General features: G+C 38.6%; 2 protein-coding genes across 3 annotated transcripts in view; both read left to right on the plus strand.

Annotated features, from left to right (window-relative positions):
* The first annotated feature begins 35 nt into the window (after positions 1-35).
* LOC141795949 (aminoacylase-1A-like) lies at positions 36-7,000 on the plus strand. 2 transcript variants are annotated; one of them, XM_074676748.1, is made up of 15 exons: positions 36-170; positions 622-768; positions 1,259-1,323; positions 1,433-1,537; positions 1,632-1,726; positions 1,918-1,994; positions 3,348-3,437; positions 4,651-4,707; positions 4,785-4,858; positions 4,964-5,013; positions 5,419-5,563; positions 5,686-5,754; positions 5,848-5,927; positions 6,397-6,457; positions 6,563-7,000. In XM_074676748.1, the coding sequence occupies exons 2-15, from the start codon at positions 642-644 to the stop codon at positions 6,725-6,727; spliced, it is 1,260 nt and encodes a 419-aa protein (XP_074532849.1). In that variant the 5' UTR covers positions 36-170; positions 622-641; the 3' UTR covers positions 6,728-7,000. The 2 variants fall into 2 exon arrangements, with proteins under 2 accessions (XP_074532849.1, XP_074532859.1); XM_074676758.1 differs by lacking the exon at positions 36-170 and adding an exon at positions 181-352.
* Positions 7,001-12,312: 5,312 nt separating this feature from the next.
* The window catches only part of LOC141802091 (voltage-dependent calcium channel subunit alpha-2/delta-2-like), a 43,993-nt gene continuing 36,688 nt past the window's right edge, over positions 12,313-19,617 (plus strand). Inside the window, exon 1 of the mRNA XM_074685545.1 lies at positions 12,313-12,727. Coding sequence (XP_074541646.1) covers positions 12,612-12,727 — 116 coding nt within the window. The 5' untranslated portion in view covers positions 12,313-12,611. The remainder of the gene's footprint in view (positions 12,728-19,617) is intronic.

Here is a 19,617-nt window from a genome sequence, read left to right on the forward strand (position 1 = left end):
CTGCTTTACTAAGGGACACACAAAAAAACGTTAATATTATTTAATGATTAATATTTTAATTTTGACATCATTCTGCATACTTATACAGCAGGTCTTTTATTTTGAAAGATCAGACGTTGTCAGCTGACGGAAATAAGCTTTTCACCTGACGAGCACATTGACTGTACAAGGTAGGTTCTGTGAGTTATTACTGACTAAAAATCAAACACTGAGTACAAACGAGCTGTGAGCAGTCATGTGACTCTTATTTATCTTCAGTTTTAGAGAGTTAGCTTTTACTGACGCTCGCAAGAAGCATATGTTGATTTAGCAACCAGCTAGCAGTGCGTTGTTTATTCGAGCGACACTCAAGGTAGTTAGACAGGCCCAGTACCTGAGAGTCCCATGAACAAAACAACTGACAGAGTAACAGGATGTGTTGTTATAACATCATGTGATTCGATCTTGTGTTTACGACAAACAGCTTTATCAAAGAGATACGTGTGATCTGGATATTATCGGTGAAGCTAGTAGCTGCTGCTCATTCTATCTGATGTTGCAGATAAAATAAACGATTCTGTTTCAGATGTTGTGTGGGTTTTTTTTTTTTTAATAATGGTTCTGTATTATCTGTGTCCCCAGAGGTGTAAGTAAAACCCACCATGCTGCCTGACAAAGATGGTCTCGATGTGGGAGGCGGACAGAGCTCTCCTGCGGGAGAGGACCCCTCTGTGAGCCTGTTCAGAGAGTACCTCCGCCTCAAAACTGTCCATCCAGACCCGGACTATGGTGAGTATGTTTCAGTATGAAAACACACTATGTCTTGGAAATACCATGGTCTAAATTTGGTGTTAATATAAACTGTTCTAACAGAGTCTGTGGAACTCGCAGAAAAATATGCCCAAGGTTGCATTTTTTTTATGTTGCTCTGTAGTTTGTCAAAGTCCACTTCTTATCATCGCCTGGTTGACATTAAACAATTAAAGTTATGTAAGAATTGTGTGGAGTGGAGTAAAGAAAGCTTGGCAGCATAATAGAGGGAAAAAAACAGAAATAAAGGAAAATACTTAAAACCATAAATTATTTTCCTGACCAAAACAAAAGAACTGCGTGTCTAAAAGTTACTTTACTTACAATAAAAAGACTTAGATCCTTTTTGGGGTATATTGTTTCAACATTGATGCTGAAAGATAAATTTTAGGACTCTTTAGATATTATTTCACATGTTTGGATTGTGAACAAACAGACATGTCTGCTTTTTTTCTTTATTAATTTACAGATGCTGCTCTTAAATTCCTGGACAGGATTGCAGGAGAGCTTGGGCTTCCCATTAAAAAAATTGAGGTGTGTGTCAGTAAGTGTAACATAACCCACAAAGCAAACTGTCACACTTATAATGTAAAAAAGAAGTTATAATCTTTCCTATGATATGGATATCACTGTCTTCTTTCAGGTTTGTCCAGGCAGAGTGGTGTCTATCATGACATGGGAAGGGACGGACCCTGCTCTCAAATCCATCTTACTGAACTCCCACACAGATGTCGTGCCTGTTTTTCAGGTATGATTTATTCCTCTGTTTAAGGTGTTAGAATCCTGCTTTTATTTTGATTAGCCTTGAAAAAAAATGCATTTGATATGAATCTCTTCTCCAGGAACACTGGAAATACGATGCTTTCAGTGCTTTCAAAGATGCAGAGGGCAACATTTATGCCCGGGGATCACAGGACATGAAATGTGTAACTATACAGTGGGTATAAACTGCATTGATAACTTGTTTTTAAACAGGAGTCTTGCTCTAGTGATGTTGTGACCTACACCTTTTATTCTATATTATGTCAAACCCCTGTTTTAACTACCTCCTTCTAGCCTGAATACTGTCAGATCAGAATAGATTTCCTTAATCTGTCATAACTCTGTTGTGTCCTCTTTTCTTTGCAGGTATATCCAAGCAGTCAGAGGACTTATAGCGGAGGGACGGAAACTACCACGTACTGTGCACTTAATGTTTGTTCCTGGTGAGATATTTTATTGCTTCCTCCTGTATCTGTACTCTTATTTCTTGTATAACTTATTTTTAATTTGACCTGATTGGACTTATTCTTAAGTAAAAGTGTAATAATCGTTACCTGCCTTTTTATCTTGGTTGCCTAAAAAGAGGACATGTTTCCACTGATCCAATAAGGATTATAAATCCTTTTACTTTATAAGACCACAATTAGGGCTGAACGATTTTGGAAAACAATCTAGTTGCAATTTTTTCGGACCAATATTGTGATTTAGCATGTGATTTTTGGGCGGGACATTTATCTTCTGCATTATTCACTAAACACAAGCAATAAATTATTATGTAGTAAGACCAACACGACAAAGGATACTGTGACATATAAACACTTCTTTCCTGTAGGACACGCCTACATGTTATGATAATATAAGAATAACATGTCTTTATTTAACTATTACAATCACATTAGAATATTGACTGATTGACTTAACTTCAACTTAAACCCTGTAGAAGTGTAATATAATTATCATTAATTACCTTAAATATAATCAGAGAAGGAAACGAAGGACTGCAGAACAACAGGCCTGGTATGAATGACATGAGAAATAAATTAATCCCGCACTAAACAAAGAGCAGAAGTGTAAATAAGATCCAATCTCTGGCTCTACCACTGAAATATGGAAACGTGTGGATTACAGTTTTTAAATGCATTTAAAAACTTTTGAATTAACTTCAATAATTGCAATTTTTTAATTGCAACCTTTGCGATTTCAAAATTGTTTTATATTACTTTGCGATATCGATTTAAATTTGATTAATTGTTCAGTGCCAACTACAATGCAAACTTTGCACAGCTAAAGGTGTTGCACAAATATGAAATCTGACCATGGTGGGGACTGACTGAAGACCACATCCCCACATGCATAAATTTCTTGTTTGTGTTTAGAACTCAAACCTCAAATCGGTAATTTTATTTTGATAAAATTAGATTCAGTTCTTTGCAGTGCAGTTTTTGCATCTAACTGGCATTTTGGATCGGTTTTAAAGTGCTGAAGAATGAGCAAATTAATTAAAAAGTAAAAGGTAAGTTGTATGTGGAGTCATAGTAAATTTAAGTTAAGAATAGAATGATATGAAATTGATAATCCATATTTTTCTAAAGCATTGAATTCACATGTTGAAATTCTGTATTGTTTGCCAAACTTAAGAAGATGTCTGGGTAGCTAGATTGATTGTGAACTCCTGATAGTTGTGTCGGACCTTTAATCAGCTGTGTTTAATGTGCATGATTCACTGGTAATAAACTACTGGTCACTTATGAACACTTAAGACATAATTTTCGTCTTTTTTTTTCTACTTTTTAAAGATGAAGAAGTCGGGGGTCACAAGGGAATGGAAACATTTGTACAGCATCCCGAGTTCCAAAAGTTAAACATTGGCTTTTCTCTGGATGAAGGTAAATGAATGACTCTTTGAACCTTTTTCTTGATCAAGTGAGCAAATGTGAGAACAAACGCTGAGTGTCACTCAGTTACTAAGAAAGTTATTGTGTATTGAATGTATGGTTTGCAGCCGTCAAGCTAATCTGTATTGCCAACATTCCTGCCATCTGTATGAGTGTCACTCTGAATCATCCTGCCAGACACATTGTATTACACTGCATGTAACTATAGGAACAACATTCTGCTTCATGCAATATTACCATAGTCAGAGGAGAAAGCAACACTTGGTGTCATGTTGTGGCAACCTCTGCCACAGTTGACATGTAGCTACTAACAATTCAGATTTATCTTTGAAAGTGTTTCTTCTTCTTTTCCAAAGTATTTTTGGAGGCATTTTGTGTCTGTTCATATGTCCTGAACTCAGAACACTATAGTTCATGGTTAACATCATGTTCTCCAGGGAAACCTACAGTGCAATTTTATATATATATATATATATATATATATATATATATATATATATATATATATATATATATATATATATATATATATATATATATATATATTTAAACAAACCCAATTACGTTTTATTTCCAGTTGCTTATATTTAATTACCATTATTTTGATTATTTTTTGGTATTAATGGATCCTATCATATTGATTTTATACATAATGCTTTTTTCCTTTTGTGAAGCACTTTGGGCTGCATGTTTGGATGTATGAAATGTGCCACATATATTGAATAAAAAATGAGTTAGAGTGTCATGTTATATTAGTCCTTGTCTGTTTAAATAATCACTTTACAGGGTGGCGATTGCATGGTTGAACTTTTAGGTAGTTGTCATTCAGGGAGTATAATGAAATGAGCCACATGTATCTATTTAATTCTGTGACAGATGTACAGTGGGAGATTTCTGTGTGCAAAACAATCCTTTCCACATAGTGATGTTTGAAACGGAGCCAATATTCGATTTATTCTGATGTTACCAGAAATTTAAAAGTTTTCATTTTACCAACTGCACTGTGTCACCCTCAGCTTTTTCTGCACATAATATAAGTGTATTGGTATTGTGGTCCCAGAATGGGGATCATGTGGTCTAAACACAGATATGCACAACATGAGCTTCTGTCATTTTGCCCTCCAGTTTGTTCTTCTTTTGTTACAATTTCACAAAGTGTAGAGTTAAAAATTGGTTAATTTATTCTTCTACATTTGTTCTTTAGGTCTGGCTAACCCTGGTGAGGCCTTCACTGTCTTCTACGGTGAAAGAAACCCCTGGTGTAAGTTTAAAACAGTTCCTTTAAAGGATGAGATAACTTTCATCTTAGACCAAGCAGATAAACTTCCTCTCTTTCAGGGATCACAGTCCACTGCCCGGGCAGTCCAGGTCATGGCTCCAGATTTGTAGAGAACACGGCTGCTGAGAAGCTGGTCAGTACCAGAGTCTTGTAACCAGCCAATACAAATAGTAAAATATTTTAAAAACACCACAAGGAACAAGCTGAACAATGTCACTGAATGTCTTTTCTTTCTCAGCGTCATGTCATCAACTCTTTCCTGGACTTCAGAGAGAAGGAAAAACAAAGGTGAGATTGAAATCAGTTTGAAGAAATCAGTGCTTGAAATATCCCATTCTGTATGGACTGAATCTAAGTAATATATGAGTTTCACTTTTTTAATTGAACTAATTAAGTAAATTAACTGTTTTAAGATATTACAATTTTTTGTGTGTACAGTCTTTTTTTGCAATCATCCTTTTATAGTATAAAGTCAACACAACATCATACAAGCAATCAGCACCTACTACCTTTGTTAACAATTCTCTTTTGTAACTTTTTAAGATTAAATAATAGATCTTTGTATACGGCCCCCGTTAATAAAAAGGAAATGCCTATAGAATTTGGTAAACGCTGTTACGTGATTTTTTAAAAGTTCTGTTTTGTTTTTATTGTGGCGCAAAGTATTTCATTGCCCCCATGTCTGCATTTCAGGCTGAATACCAGTGAGTGCTTTACACTCGGTGATGTCACCTCAGTGAACATGACCATGGTCAAAGGAGGCGTGGCTTACAATGTCATCCCTGCTGAAATGGATGTCAGCTTCGACCTGAGAATACCACCTACTGTAAACTTAAAGGTGGGTGTGGGCGTGACCTGTAGTGGTTCGGACTTTGAGCCATATATTGATGTGTTGGGTGTCAAATAATCTCTGGCTAAGTGTAAGCAATTCAACCCCTTTTCAATTATAATTCAACGCAGGATTTCGAAAGCCAGATCAAAGAATGGTGCAGAGAAGCAGGAGAAGATGTCACATACAAATTTGCTCAGGTCAGTTCATTAAGTTCATTCATGTAATTCATAAAAGGGCTGTGGGTTTCTTTCTGATGTCCAAGAGATTAAATCTGCTGCCATTCATTTCAGAAACACATGAACCAGGCTGTGACTTCGACAGAAGAAACTGATCCTTGGTGGAAAGCCTTCAGCACCACCTGCAAGTCAATGTGAGTTCAGTGTTCACACCCGGTGTTGAATATGTTTAGAGGGAAAACAAAAACATGCATTGAAACCCTTTAGACAGCTGTATGGTGATGTACACCTTTCAACAAGTGTGGGACAGTTGGAAGCAGCTGTCTGCATCTCCAGTTTCAAGTTGTTTCTGATGTTAAGTTGTACACAGAGATTTTTGGTCTGACAACTTTATTGTGTGAACAATCAAAATTTTATTTGGATGTTGTTAAATGACCAAATATTCTGTCTGCTGTTTTGTGGGTCATAGAACAAGATTTTATGTCCCAGTCTTTCTGAAACAAACATCATGATACATTCACTCATTAGTTTTCACACCTCAGCTGCTAATATTCACGCGGCTCCCACAATCCTTTTTCCCTTCTCATAAAGCATTGAGGAGAGCTGATTTTCTATCTTATGTTACAAAAATTGAGCCTCTATGTGTCAATTTCTCCACTGTAGGAATTTGACTCTGGAAAAGGAGATATTCCCGGCTGCTACTGACAGTCGCTTCATCCGAGCTGTGAGTATAAGAACTGGCTGTGACAGCAGGAAAAAAAAATCTTTCATTTTATTGATGTTCAGTGAACGTTATCCCACACTCACTGCTTTTTCTTTCAAATCAAAGGTTGGTATCCCGGCGATCGGCTTCTCTCCAATGAACCACACTCCAATCCTGCTGCACGATCACAACGAGTTCCTGAATGAGCAAGTCTTCCTGAAAGGCATCGACGTGTACAAGAGGATCATCCCAGCTCTTGCCAGTGTTCCTGCCTGTCCAAATGAGGCTTAGACAGGCCTTTAACTCCCTCTACAGCATATTGTTCAAAATGTGATTATTTAACTTGGAGTATTTGAAGAGATTACCAAAGAATAATATAATCTATATCATAAGCCAACACTGAGCACTTAGCCTTCGACGTTTGATTTTTTTTCATAATTCTCAGGATACGGTTTGATTTCATCACTCAGTATAACATCAGTGTCTTTTTTAACATCACATTTGCTTTGTGTCAGTAATGTTGGAGTGTGTATGCAGTCTTTATCATAAATAATAGAAATATCATCTATTGTGAAAGAGCAGTGGTTTTTTTATTATAACAAAAAAATTAACCTGCTAAAGTGTAAAGATAACTTTGTTTGATAATTAGTCAATCAACTTTGACTTGCTATTTTTAGATTAAACTTGATTTAGCTATGATTTCACATCTAAAGTTCTATTTAATAAACTTGAATTGAATAAAGACGTGATTATCATATTGTTACCTTTATTATTATACTCCCGCATGTTGAATGACCCGCAGAGTCAAAACATCAATTTTACCCCTGAAAATATATTTCCATTCAATATCTTTTCACAGCAAGAGGCAGGGCCCACCAAGTCTCTAGTTTATGACAGGGGAGACAACCATTCACCGGCACTCACAGGCTAATTAGAGGAAGCAGCTGACCTGATGAGCAAAGTTATGGACTGTGGGACAGAACCTGGGAATACCACACAGGAAGGCACCTTCAAACCAAGGACTCAAACCAGGTACCTTTTTGCCATGAGGAAACACTGCTAACCACTGCACCACTGTGCAGCCCTAAATAAACGTGTACATGTGTGTACAGCTTGTACGTGGTCTCAAAAAGCATCCTCAAACCTCACTAACACCCTCATCCTTAAAGAAAGAGGCTGTATTTGGAGATATGGAATAAATTTCTATGAATGGATTTATTCTGGTTTACCTCAACAATGATAGTGTGGTTTGGTGCAGCTTTGCAAAGTCTTTTTTGCTTTAAGGATTAATTCATCCCACTGTTCATCTGCTGACATCTTTATTTTCTGCCAGCCATTTGATGTTGTGGGTTTACCTCAAATATTTCATCAAAATAAGGGTTTAACAAAAACATTGCCGCACAAGATCACCAAGAATGTATTCACTCAAGTGATCTACTGGGTTTAAATAGCACCATCTTCAAGCTTGAATCTTAACCCTCGCCTGCTACTGATATGATGAATGTGGAAAACAAAGCTGTCAACCAGCATGCTTGTGTGGTCACAATGCCACTATAATACTGTAGATAACACATAAGTCTTCTAAGCTCTTTTAGGATTTAAAAATATCTATGTCCACAGTCAATCAACATTTGAACTTTTAGTTTAAATAGAATGTAATGTAATAGAACAGAACAGAATAGAATAGAAAATACTTTATTTATCCCTGAGGGGGGATTCATGAGTCACAGCAGCAATCAAGAAAACAAAAGTATGAGAGTGTATAGAAAGTGCAAAAAGGTCCATAATAAAATAGATGATGACAGCTTGTCCGTCATTCTCCAGTCAGCCACCACCACCACAGGGTCCAGGACTGAGCTTCCTCAGCAGTCTGTTCAGTCAGGCAGGTGAAGTTCTTCCAATGTGGCATTCATGTCCAGTGTTAGCTCTGTTAGCCATGTCCATGAATAGCATGATGCTACTCTGCCTTACTGTTTTCCCTCTGTTGCTGGGTTAGCACAGCTAGCTTGTCCATCTTATTGGAGATAAATCCTATGTTCCCGGTAACGATGAATGGAAGGACAGGTCAATGTCTTCACTTCTTAACTCACACCTGAGTACCAGCACGTCATCTTCACCTCCTTCTCCTCACCTTGTGGGAACAACATCAGGGCTTGCACCATTTAGCATTAACATGCTACAGACGTGAGAAGTTTCTTGTAATTTTGAACTTGATAAGAACGTGTTTCACTGAAACAAGAGGTTATTTACATCTATTGATTCTGATTGACTCTAAAACAAAGTAAAGCTGAAAAGAGGTATAGCTGAGGGTTGTTGTGCACAACAGTGTTTCGTAACAAAGGTCCTTTAAGGGATAAATAAAAACCTCCTTTACTTCATAATGCGGTAAACAGGAGGTAAAGGTCAGTCTCATCTACAGTTCAGCTCCCTTTGGAGATGTAGTCCAATTAACAGTACATGGCTCTCCGAGGGGGACTGGCAGGGAGACTGTGCAGTCAGTAATTAGTCTTCTCTCTCCCCAGGACATGACAGCAGTATTAGCACATGGGGCCGTCAGGGAGACGGCTAAAAAGCTGATCCCGCATCCTTCCTCCCAGAAGGGCCTTGAATAGGTGCAATCATCCTGTTTCGTGAACTTTCAAGGATGTAATTCTCTGGCTGTGAAAACACAAGTGTTAAACAGTTTATAAAGCAAAAATTCTATATTTGATTTTTGCTGCATTTCCACTGTACACTTGCAGGCAGGGCCGTCTGACCTGAGGCAAAAGTTAATTAAAAACATAGAATTTGTTCCCTTATACTCCTACACCTTTAATCATGAGCGGGGTTCAGACTCAATTGACTGCGGGGAGGTGAAGAGGGGATTCAAGTCTTGGTCAAGGACACCTAAGCAGGGAGCTTACCCACATGTGGAGATTTAACCTGACATCCCGCTGTGGTCTTATCAGCATTAATACTGTGATATACAAACAGCTTGTGGAACATATTTCAGCTGGAGAGTTGACTTTTGCCAATAATGACTATGACCTGTGAGGGGATGAGTGGGATACATGAGGAATTTAAAACACTGCCGGGAAATGAACCAGATTATCACAGTATCTGTGCAGAAATCAAGAAACATATTCAAATCCATAAAATCAATCTCCGATTCAGCTTTATTTTTGATATCTTCAGCATCCCAGTAGTGGGCCTCAGTCTTCTAGTTTTCTTGTGTCTGGGGGAAGAGAGCTGTTAATATTCAGAGATGCTGCGGCGTATGAAAGAGCCCATGAACAGTAAATCTTGTAGCTGAACTGCAGTTCTATCAGCATTTCCATCTTGCTGTGCAGCTACAAGTGTCCGCTGGATTTAATTACAGCTAAACCCTGCTGTGATAGCCACGACTCCCTCCCTTAAATGGGAATTAATAGTAGTGTGTCAGATGTTGCAGTTTCACTACCAATATACCGTGACGTGGATGTTTTATTGTCCTGTTATCCTTTCTGTTTACCCCAAAGTTAAGGGTGGTAAATCCTGCAAATAACTCTGAGGCTGAAAACAACTAGTTCTGGTAGTTGCAGTTAGAAATATAGCACATAAAAAAAGAAATAAAAAACATGGAATGGAGTAGAGAAAAATGTACAAATACAGAAAACTTTAGTACAGAACGAAAAGTTCGTTTTCACTTAAGAGGCAAATGTTACATTTTTAGCTGCTGACTTTTCTGCATATTTTTTATCACTGTTGGACCTCCTTAATGTCTGAACCTCTGTCTTTATTTAACCCTTTTTAGAATTTATTCATATGTAATGAGGCCAAAAGGTGAATTAGTGCACTTCTAAGCTTATATCTTTCCAAGAATCAGGACCATAGATTCATATGCAAACAGAACCCTCATGTTAATGACATTTTAATGGTTCATTTGACATGTTTGTTACTTTTCATTGCTTTGCAGGCTCATCTCAGGGAGTACACGATCTCTTGTAAAAGAGCTGCAGGGGAATAAGAATTACTGATTGACTGCTGTTGACTCCTCACTGACTGAACAACAACTTAGAAAACTAGGTAAGGAATTGTCACCCGACCAACTTGAGGTTATTTAGTTATCCATGTGGTGGGTAAGCAATGCTTTGTTAATGTTAAGAAACTTTCTTTTAATTCATTTAATGCACATGTGACTTCTTGTAAGAACATTCCACATGTAAATAACTGGTTGGCTGTAATCTAAATTGCCCTTTTTTGATACAACTTTCCAACTTTCAAAACTGAAAGTCAGTGAAAACACCATAGTTGGAGAAACAGCTGCCTGACTCAGAAGCTGGAAGGAGCATATGAATGCAACATGACTCCAAACCTATAAAGGGTCATTTCCAACAATCACATCTACTTAACCTTCAAAAAAGTGTGACATCATTACATTACATTAGCTTTGATACTCTACTCCAAGACTACAGTTCAGCCGTTTTACAGCCAAAAAAGATTTCTCATCAAAGAAAACAATGATTTTGAAATTTCACACTAGTTTAAGCGACAAAATAAATCTTAAAAGACAGAATTGCTTCTGTTTTTGTCCTTCTTTCTTAGGTCCTTTCACTTCTGTTGTGAGCAACACTCCTCATTTTGCGTGCAAGAATACTTTAACTATCAGTGCTGTAAAGACTAAAGTATTGATAGCTCACTGGTATATTCACTGTATCTAGTTCCCAACCAGTAAAGTTTTTTCATGTTGTCAGAGCTCCAGTATTAGATACTAAAAGCTGCTGAAAATTTGTTGATTCCTTTGAAACAGTTTTTCACTTTCCGTATTTCATTATCAGTCCATGCAGAAAGTGCCTGGGAATGAACTTTATTGGTCATTTTAGGGCATTATAAAATGTTTTTAATCCGAGACTTTTTGCCCCAGGGCAGTACTCAGAATCTTATCAGTTTCCTCATAAACCCAGAAGAACCCCCTGTGCCTTGAGGTTACATTTATGAAGAGTAGTTTTGTCTGTAGTGTTGTTGCTTCTCTGTAATTCTGAATGCTTCTTGTTCTGCTTAAAGTGGAGATGAGGAGATGGGGAAAAAATGTCTGGCTCTCGTCCAACTCTTCTTTCTACAGAAAATGAACCATGGAATTCCTCTGTGCTGGTGAGGAAAAGGAAACGGCACAAAATAGAAATGATCACATGCTCGTGATATCTGTTTGAAGTTCCTGCACTAATTTTATTTTGGGTTTTTTGTTAAAGATACAGGAGGAGTAACAAAGAGGGAGACGATGACAAAAATATAAAAAGATGTATTGAAGTTGATTGGCAGATCCTGGAAATCAAAGACTCCCTGAGCTCTGTGACTTTCAAACAGGAGACGTCAAAGCAGCTACTTCAAACAGAGGCTCTGGCTCACATAAGGCTCCTCATGCCAGACATCTGACATGTGACAAGGGACCCTTGAAACACAAAGCCTTTTTCCACTGGGTTAAAAGCCTGAAATAGAAAGTAAAGTATTGTTATTCACCTATATGTTAGGTTTCATAAATAGGAATTGTGCACATTATCAATTAGCCTAAATCAGGTGGCTCCTTGGTTCCCATGAGGTCTGAAGCATGATATTAGCATAATGAATCAGTTCAACAGTATAATTTAATTCAGAGGCATTCAGGGACCTTTCAGCGAGCTGCTGCAGCCTAAATGTGTTATCATGCTGGTTTACGGCTGCATACACGGAAAAGAAGCGGCCAGTCTTGGATGGAAAAACAAAATCTGTGCCGATGACCACGTGGCCCTGCAGGGATAAATAAAGAAATACTAGATTCTTCCACTGCTCCTCTGTTGCCTGGTGAGCGTGAACGCGTCTTTCTCCTCGCGCTTCTGATGAGAGAGTGAGTGACAGAGAGTTGGCGCGAGCGAGCTGTCGTGCACGCGCCGGCCTCTGTGGTGATAGTGTCGGTGTTGGTGTTGGTGTATGTGGGAGCAGGAGGAGAGACTCTGCAGTGTCTTGGCAGCTGCATTAGTGCATCTCCCACCGTCCGCGATGCCTTCACGGCCAATGCCTGCCTCCTCCGCGTGCACTTGACAGCAGATAACCGACATGAAGTCGTCGGGAAACTGAGCCGGACGTCCGCACTATCAGCTCGGTATCTATTTATGCCCCCGGAGACAGTCCGGAGCGCTTCATTCACGCACCGAACCCCCGTGACGAGAATTGTTAATGGAAAATGGCGATAGGCAGAAGCTCTTGCAGCATCGTCTGCTTGGTATCTATCCAGATTATCTTGATTTTCAGCGCATCGTGGCCTGAAGCGGAGAGTCTCACGTTCCCGCAGCAATACACGTAAGTCGCGGCTGCTCTGATTGAAACCATTTCGGGGTTCTTCTGGGGGACAAGTTTGGGCTTCACACAGCTCTGGTTTTGTGATACTTAAGTCACTTTGGTTTATTTTCTGCCCTTATGTAATTTTTTTTGACAGTTGGCGATGCATCAATGTATAGGCTGGGTATTTAAAGCTCAGTGTGAGCTGTGTAAGGTGTAGTCAACAGTACTACAGAGCATTCACAGAAGAGCTGGGCATTATCACATCATATTTCAGTGTCTTAACCAAACTTATGATCTGATTTAAAATCTGCTCTGTCGCAGGTAAAATGTGCAGCATTTGAGCAAAATTTCAACCTGTATCACTCTCATACAATGAGTTTTAGTGTTTATTTTCCAACCAGCTGAACATGACATTTCTCTTTCCTTACTAAAAAAGTCATTCTGTATTGAAAGACATTAGTTTCCAGTTATTCTGCTTCTGTTTAAAATTTGAACATAGTGACAGAAAAGTTTTCATTGTGTCATTTCTACTGAAAAGCAGCTTAAGTGAAATAGCAGGTGACAGATAACAAGAAGCATGTGTAGTCACAGTACAGCTCAAAGATATAATTATTATTATTTTTTTTTTTTTTTTACAAAACTCCCCCTTCTGCTCAGCAGTATACTTGATGTTTCCATGCTGGCTTCAAAGACATCAAACACTCCCAAGTCTCTCTTGCAACCCCCTTGATCAGCTGCTTGTAGACCTGCATATTGAGAAAAGGAATGACTGTGTTGCATAGAAAGAAAAAAGTGTTTTTACTGTGAATTCCAGCAAAGCCTGGGAAAAGAATCGACATTCCTCTCCATTTTAAACACATCCCATGCTTAGTTGTTTAATTCCTGACCTTTAACCCGTTACTGTTAAGTACAGCTGGCACTTAACTTGAGACTCCAGTTATCTGGGCCCGTCTCCAGGCTCTGCAATCAGGCGGCTCTGGAGGGAGGAACAGGCCAGATGGTCCACTCATCTTCAGGGCGCACAGTGAGGGATTTCTGTCCAATCACAACTGGAGAGCCGAAGTGTATTTACCAATTAGGAAAGGGGTCTGTAAATCAGTGGGGGTGTGAGTGTGCATGTTTGTGTGTGTTTTATGATGAATTAGGTTATTTCAAGTAGGGTATAGCTGCTGCCTCCTCCTCCTGTTTCTCCTCCTCCTCCTTCTTTCCTCTTATTTTTTTCTGCTGAGTGCTCTGAAACAGCTACACAGCCCTCTGCCCTGGGTCTCTTCATGTAAGCTAAATGAAGCAGAATCGCTACGCTGAAGAACAGCATCTCTTTCCAATTAAGAATTAATACTGCAGCAGCCAGGATTTATTCCCCTCGCCCTTTCCTCTCCTACCCCTACTGTACCGACTCTGTCTGCATCCCTGTCGATAGATAGATAGATAGATAGATAGATAGATAGATAGATAGATAGATAGATAGATAGATAGATAGATAGATAGATAGATAGATAGATAGATAAAAGGGCATAAGGAAGAGTAATAGTGCTGCAGCGTCGATTTTTTTTCTTTATGGTTGTTCTGTCAGTTATGGTTATGTTTGATTAAACCATTGGTCTTTGTGCCTGTGACTGTGAAAAGACAACAAAACAATGCTCTTATTGCACTCTGTTTAAATAGAAAGGAATGAAAAAACTGGTCATGCTGAGTGAGCATCAGTCAAATCCAAAACATGTCAGGGTCTGTCATGCTTTCCAGTTTTCTGTCAATGGATGTGTCTGCTTTTTTTTAGTATCTTGGAGTGTTTTAAATTGCACAGCAGTAAATGGAGTGAAATCCACAGAAAAGAGACACCCATCATGCACCAGATCATGTCAAACCAAGTAATGTCATTAAATTTAAGATGTTAAGATTATTTGGCTTCAAAAGGAATGTTTGACAGCAAAGTTTTTAAATCACTTAATTTATCATGAAGTAGAAAACATGAAAGCATTGATCACATGTTGTTTGAGCCTCCAAGGAACTCTTTAGATGTCTTGTTTGTTCCACCGAGAGACCAACACTCAGTTTAAAACCTCACCCTATTTCATTTTGCCTCATAAATGACCTTAAGATCCTTTATATGGTGGCTGTGAATTGATTTTTGTTGTTTGGCTCAGTTTTGTTCGCTAATTTTCTTTGCACTACTTGTACCGTTCAACCGTTGGTTCAAAAGTGTTTTTGTTTACACGTGTGCCAGAAATTGTCAAACTGTTCAAGTCTCTCAGTGCTGAAATGCGAACATTTCTTCCTGAGGTCTCAGTGGTTTAAAACTAAAACATAACCATGTATTTCCTTAAAACACATTCATTTTTAAAGCAAGTTGTGTTTTGGTGTAACTGGAAGAGACGGTTGAATTGCACAGTGAAGTTTAGACTGATTTGATAGATGGAGCAACAACTGTCTCCTCTATCTGCTTCTCGCGGTCCACCCTCCCCAGCCTCTCCACCTCTGGCTCCCTCCTGTGAGTGTAAGTGAATGTGGGTCACATCACGCCGTCCTTCTCTCACTCTGGTCTCAGGGGTGTGTGAGTAAAGCAGGTAACAGAGAGGAGGCTCAAGTGCAGCGTGCTGCTCGGCCGCCTCAGCTCAGCGCTGCGATCCAGAGTTTTGTGCCGTCCCACAGGGCTCAGAGGAGAGGAAATGGAGCACACAGTGTAGAAGTTCACACAGAGGAAACTGATCCTCAGCTCTGTGGGTTTTACTCATATAATTAACCTGATTTATTCACTGCTAGAATTCTTTTTAACAAGAAAATCTTTCATATTTTGTCAAACTTGTTGACACTGACTCTGTTAGAAATGCAATGTGATGGTAATACATTTAAAAAAAGACGTGTCTGTTCTTTCAACTAAAAGGGCACCCAGAGCTTGCAGACCTTCCCTGTCATGGTAAAAATAACTATCTGGGTATATTTGAAAAATAGTTATTTCCATAATTCAACATGCACACATGAAAACAAAATGCATTTTATATGTTTAAATATTGATGGAACATTACAGCTTACTATAAAAAGCTTTATATCAGAAAAAGTATATGTTTAGAGGGAAGAAACCTCCAGTTGGTTTTGAGCTCTTAAGTGCTTTTCTGTGTATCAGGTTTACTCCATAGGTTATTGTTCTTTAAAGGGGACATATCATGCTGATCCCTGATTTAATACTTACATATAATAAAATAAATTTGAAAACAAGATCTTTCACCCCCTGAATTTAAAAAAATTAGATATTCCATTTTTTCTGATATCGTAGAACGAGATTTGATGCCTCTGAAAATAGGTCATTGCCATTTGGTTGCGAGATTTCGACCTCCGTGACAACACGAGGATCCTTTCTTTTTATTGGAGTAATCTGATAAAGCAGCTCCTCCTCTGTGATGTCAGTTAGTCACACAACCACCACGAGGGATACACCCACCAAGAGTATAAACATATGACCTATACGTGTTACAGTACCGGTTTGACTCACCACACTGAAGCGTCCTGAGATGATCTGTGTCGAGGTGGATTTTCTTCCTCCTGAGCTGCAGAACCGTCTGGGTCTGACTTGGGGCCAATACAAAAGGACGTATCCTACACTCTGCCATTTCATTAGTGCTATCAAAGCCTTACGGTGAATTTTTGGCAAACAGCAAACTCGCTCAGTCTGCTCCATTCAATGTGGCAATTTTGTAAATACTGCCATGCTGCAAAAACCGCCCCCTGGCTCTACCCCCTCCACCCCTCTGATAGAACTGACCAATCAGAGCACAAAGGGCTGTGACGATTCAAGGTTACTGGAGGTCATTCTCGAAACAGAGCGTTTCAACGAGATCTTCAGAATGGCCTAAAATGAGGATATTGAGAACGCTATTGTGGGGCAATGAAGGAACTAAATGACTTGTACTGAGGGCAGAAATGCTTTACAGGCATCCTAGTCTGGCATAGTGAAAAGGAGGAACAAGCATGATATGTCCCCTTTAACAGACCTTTATAGCAAGTGCCACCGACCTGAGCTGATAGCTGTTTGGTAATTGTGTCAACAAACACACGTTAAATTAACAGCTCTTCTTTCCCAGATGAAAATGATCAAATTATTGATGTAGGCATGAGTTCTTTAAGTACCAGGGGTGGTGTTGAAACTTGGTCTTTTTGACACTCTTGCTATCTAAATCTCAGCTGTCATGGAGCTGTCCAACACTACAAATCTGAATGTACTGTCGCTGACTTGTGACGTTCCCCGTGGATGGTTAGAGGATGGCGGGGAGGGTAACAATTAGAATGTGACCTAAACTACATCTACATACGACAAATCAGACTAGGAATCCGAAGCTCTATTCATGTGGTTGTTTTGATGAAAATAGATTTTATCCTGACTTTTAGAGCAGTAGAGCTGTGTAGATGGATTGCATAAGTTCATGATGTGCTTTGGCTCATGTCATCAAAAATTTACAACGTATCTCAACAATTTATCAGGCTTTAATAGCATTCAACATGCCCTAAAACTGTTATCACACAAGCTGATACCGAACTGAACAAATATTTTATGAGAATCATCTCATGACATGAACGTTTGTCACAGACAGAGAGACTCTCCCAAACACTGATGATTTTGCTAATAGCAGAGAAGGCAAGATACACCCAGAAGAATAATAAACCCTGAAATAACTCAATTTTTGATGTGTGCACAGTGTATTGAACTTGTTCAACGTGTGTACATCTATATTTATCCCTGTGAGAGTTGCTTCTTTTACATTTGGGAACCCTTTTGGCTTCAGAGTGACAGAATGAACACATTTAGACTCATTTGGGTCTGACAGCTTACATTTCAGCTCTGGGTTTGTTTGTTTTTTTAGAAACAACCCTTAAATAGATTTTACTCAGTATGCTTCAAATTCTATACATTTTATATCTGCCAAACATATAGGAATTGGGTGAGTCATAAGATGCTGACTCATTGTGTGTAAGGTTTTATATTTGGACATTTCTGTAGCAAGAAATAACTGCTTGATCAGCTCAGGTGCTCTTGGTTTCAGAGCTCCAGTAATCACTTGAACAAACCTGCTTGTGAGCATTTCCCTCCCAAAAATGACACAAAATGACAACCAGGATAGGTTTTAATAGGAGATTATTCTAAATGTACACAGTTTTATGATGGTTGATACCTTCACGGTTGTCAGGATCTGCTGCTCGTTTTTCCTGAAGCACTTCTTGCTTTTTTTTTTATTGCAGCTGTCTCCACTGCCTTGAGCTGAAAATAATTTGACTTTTAAATCTTGTCTTGCTTGTCAGAGACTCTTTGTGAAGTCTTCAGTCATATCTTAAATAGCCCTTCAGAGTCAGAGGATTGATGTTTTAATGTTAAGAAAAAAACATCTATTTCTCACACCTTTCCCTTAACTCACCCCTCTTCTGTAACTGTTTTGAATTTTGAAGTTTAAGGAGTCTTTAGTTTAATTCAGATAATTGTAAAACCAGAATGAGTAACATTAAGGTGTTTGTTCCTCATTGTGCTTTGGATCTCTGTATGGATGTGCAGAGCTGTTGAGTTTTGTGACTCGGCAGACACAAGAAACAAGCCCAGCAAGGCTTTAATCTGCCATGTTGTCTCGTAAGTCTGCTGGGAGCTGTCTGACTGATAAAGAATCGACTCTCCAGGCATTTAAAGGATTCAGAGTGATTTTCTGGGTGTAGAACTGGTAAGATATATTTCCTTGTTGGAGAAAATTTGGAAGAAAGCTCAAATAAATGTCTCTCCTGCACAAGGTCCACACTTACCCATTTATCCTGGCAGAACAGCGTCATTACATGTTAAGCTAATGAATGAAGGTGAAGGCAGTGAGGAGAGACACATGAAGGAGGTTAATAAGAGTCTCTGTAGAGCCTGTTTTTATTCACAAATCATAGAGGTATTCATTCAGGGCTGCACATGTAACCTTACAGAGCATCCATAGCACCACATTGACAGTTTTTACTACAGTCTCCAGTCTTATGAGAGATATTTTCATCTGCCCTGTGGCTGATGGCACACGTTTCAACATGGCATTGATGCACCAAACATGAAAGACTCCAGTTCTTTTGCTGAAAAATGCTGCTTTGTGCTGGCAGTGTGTGGAGGGTGGTTGTGCTGCTTTGGGCTTGCTTTTTTGGATGAGATTATGTTGTATATCATGGAAAAACATTGAACAGACTACAGCGTATAGTATTTGGCAATCACACTCATAGAAGTTTTCTCTGTACTGAAAATGAAATGATAGTGGTATAATTGAGGAATGAAGTGTTAGTAAAGTTTCTGCAGATTCAGGGCTGCCCCACAGCTTAAGATTTTCAAAGGGGATGAGAAGATATTACGTCAGTCCATATGTGTCATCATATGTTTGATTTGTTTTTATGTATGTTCCAGGATTTAGAATTAATCAATCACAGTGTGCTAATAGGTTATAAAACACCACCCCCTCCTGTGTGATGTTAATGCTATGCAGCACTACAAAAATCAGGAAGTCTTCTCAATCCTTTCTTTGATTTGTAGTAGGGCTGAACAATTAATCGAATTTAAACCGACATCACAATGTAATAGAATGCAATTTCCAAATTGCAAAAGCTGCAACTAAAAAAAAAGTTTTAAAGTGTCATATTTCAGTGGTTGAGCCAAAACTATTTTTATTTATATTTCTGCACTTCAGTTTGTGTTTTGTTACTGATGAGAGATCGGTGAGATTTTTATACGTTTAACATTAAAGTTCACTCAGTTTTTTTACATTTCATTTTATAAAAACGTGTATTTCATATGTTGACATATTTCAGTGGTTGAGCCAGAGATTAGTTTTTTTTAGATTTCTGCACTTTATTTAGGGTGAGATTCATTAATTTTTTATATTATTGCAGTACTTTGTTTCTTTCTCTGGTTGTAG

Source organism: Halichoeres trimaculatus, unplaced genomic scaffold, assembly GCF_033239565.1.
Source record: "Halichoeres trimaculatus isolate MK-OKI-2021-1 unplaced genomic scaffold, fHalTri1.1 fHalTri1_scaffold_1, whole genome shotgun sequence".
NCBI lineage: Eukaryota > Metazoa > Chordata > Actinopteri > Labriformes > Labridae > Halichoeres > Halichoeres trimaculatus.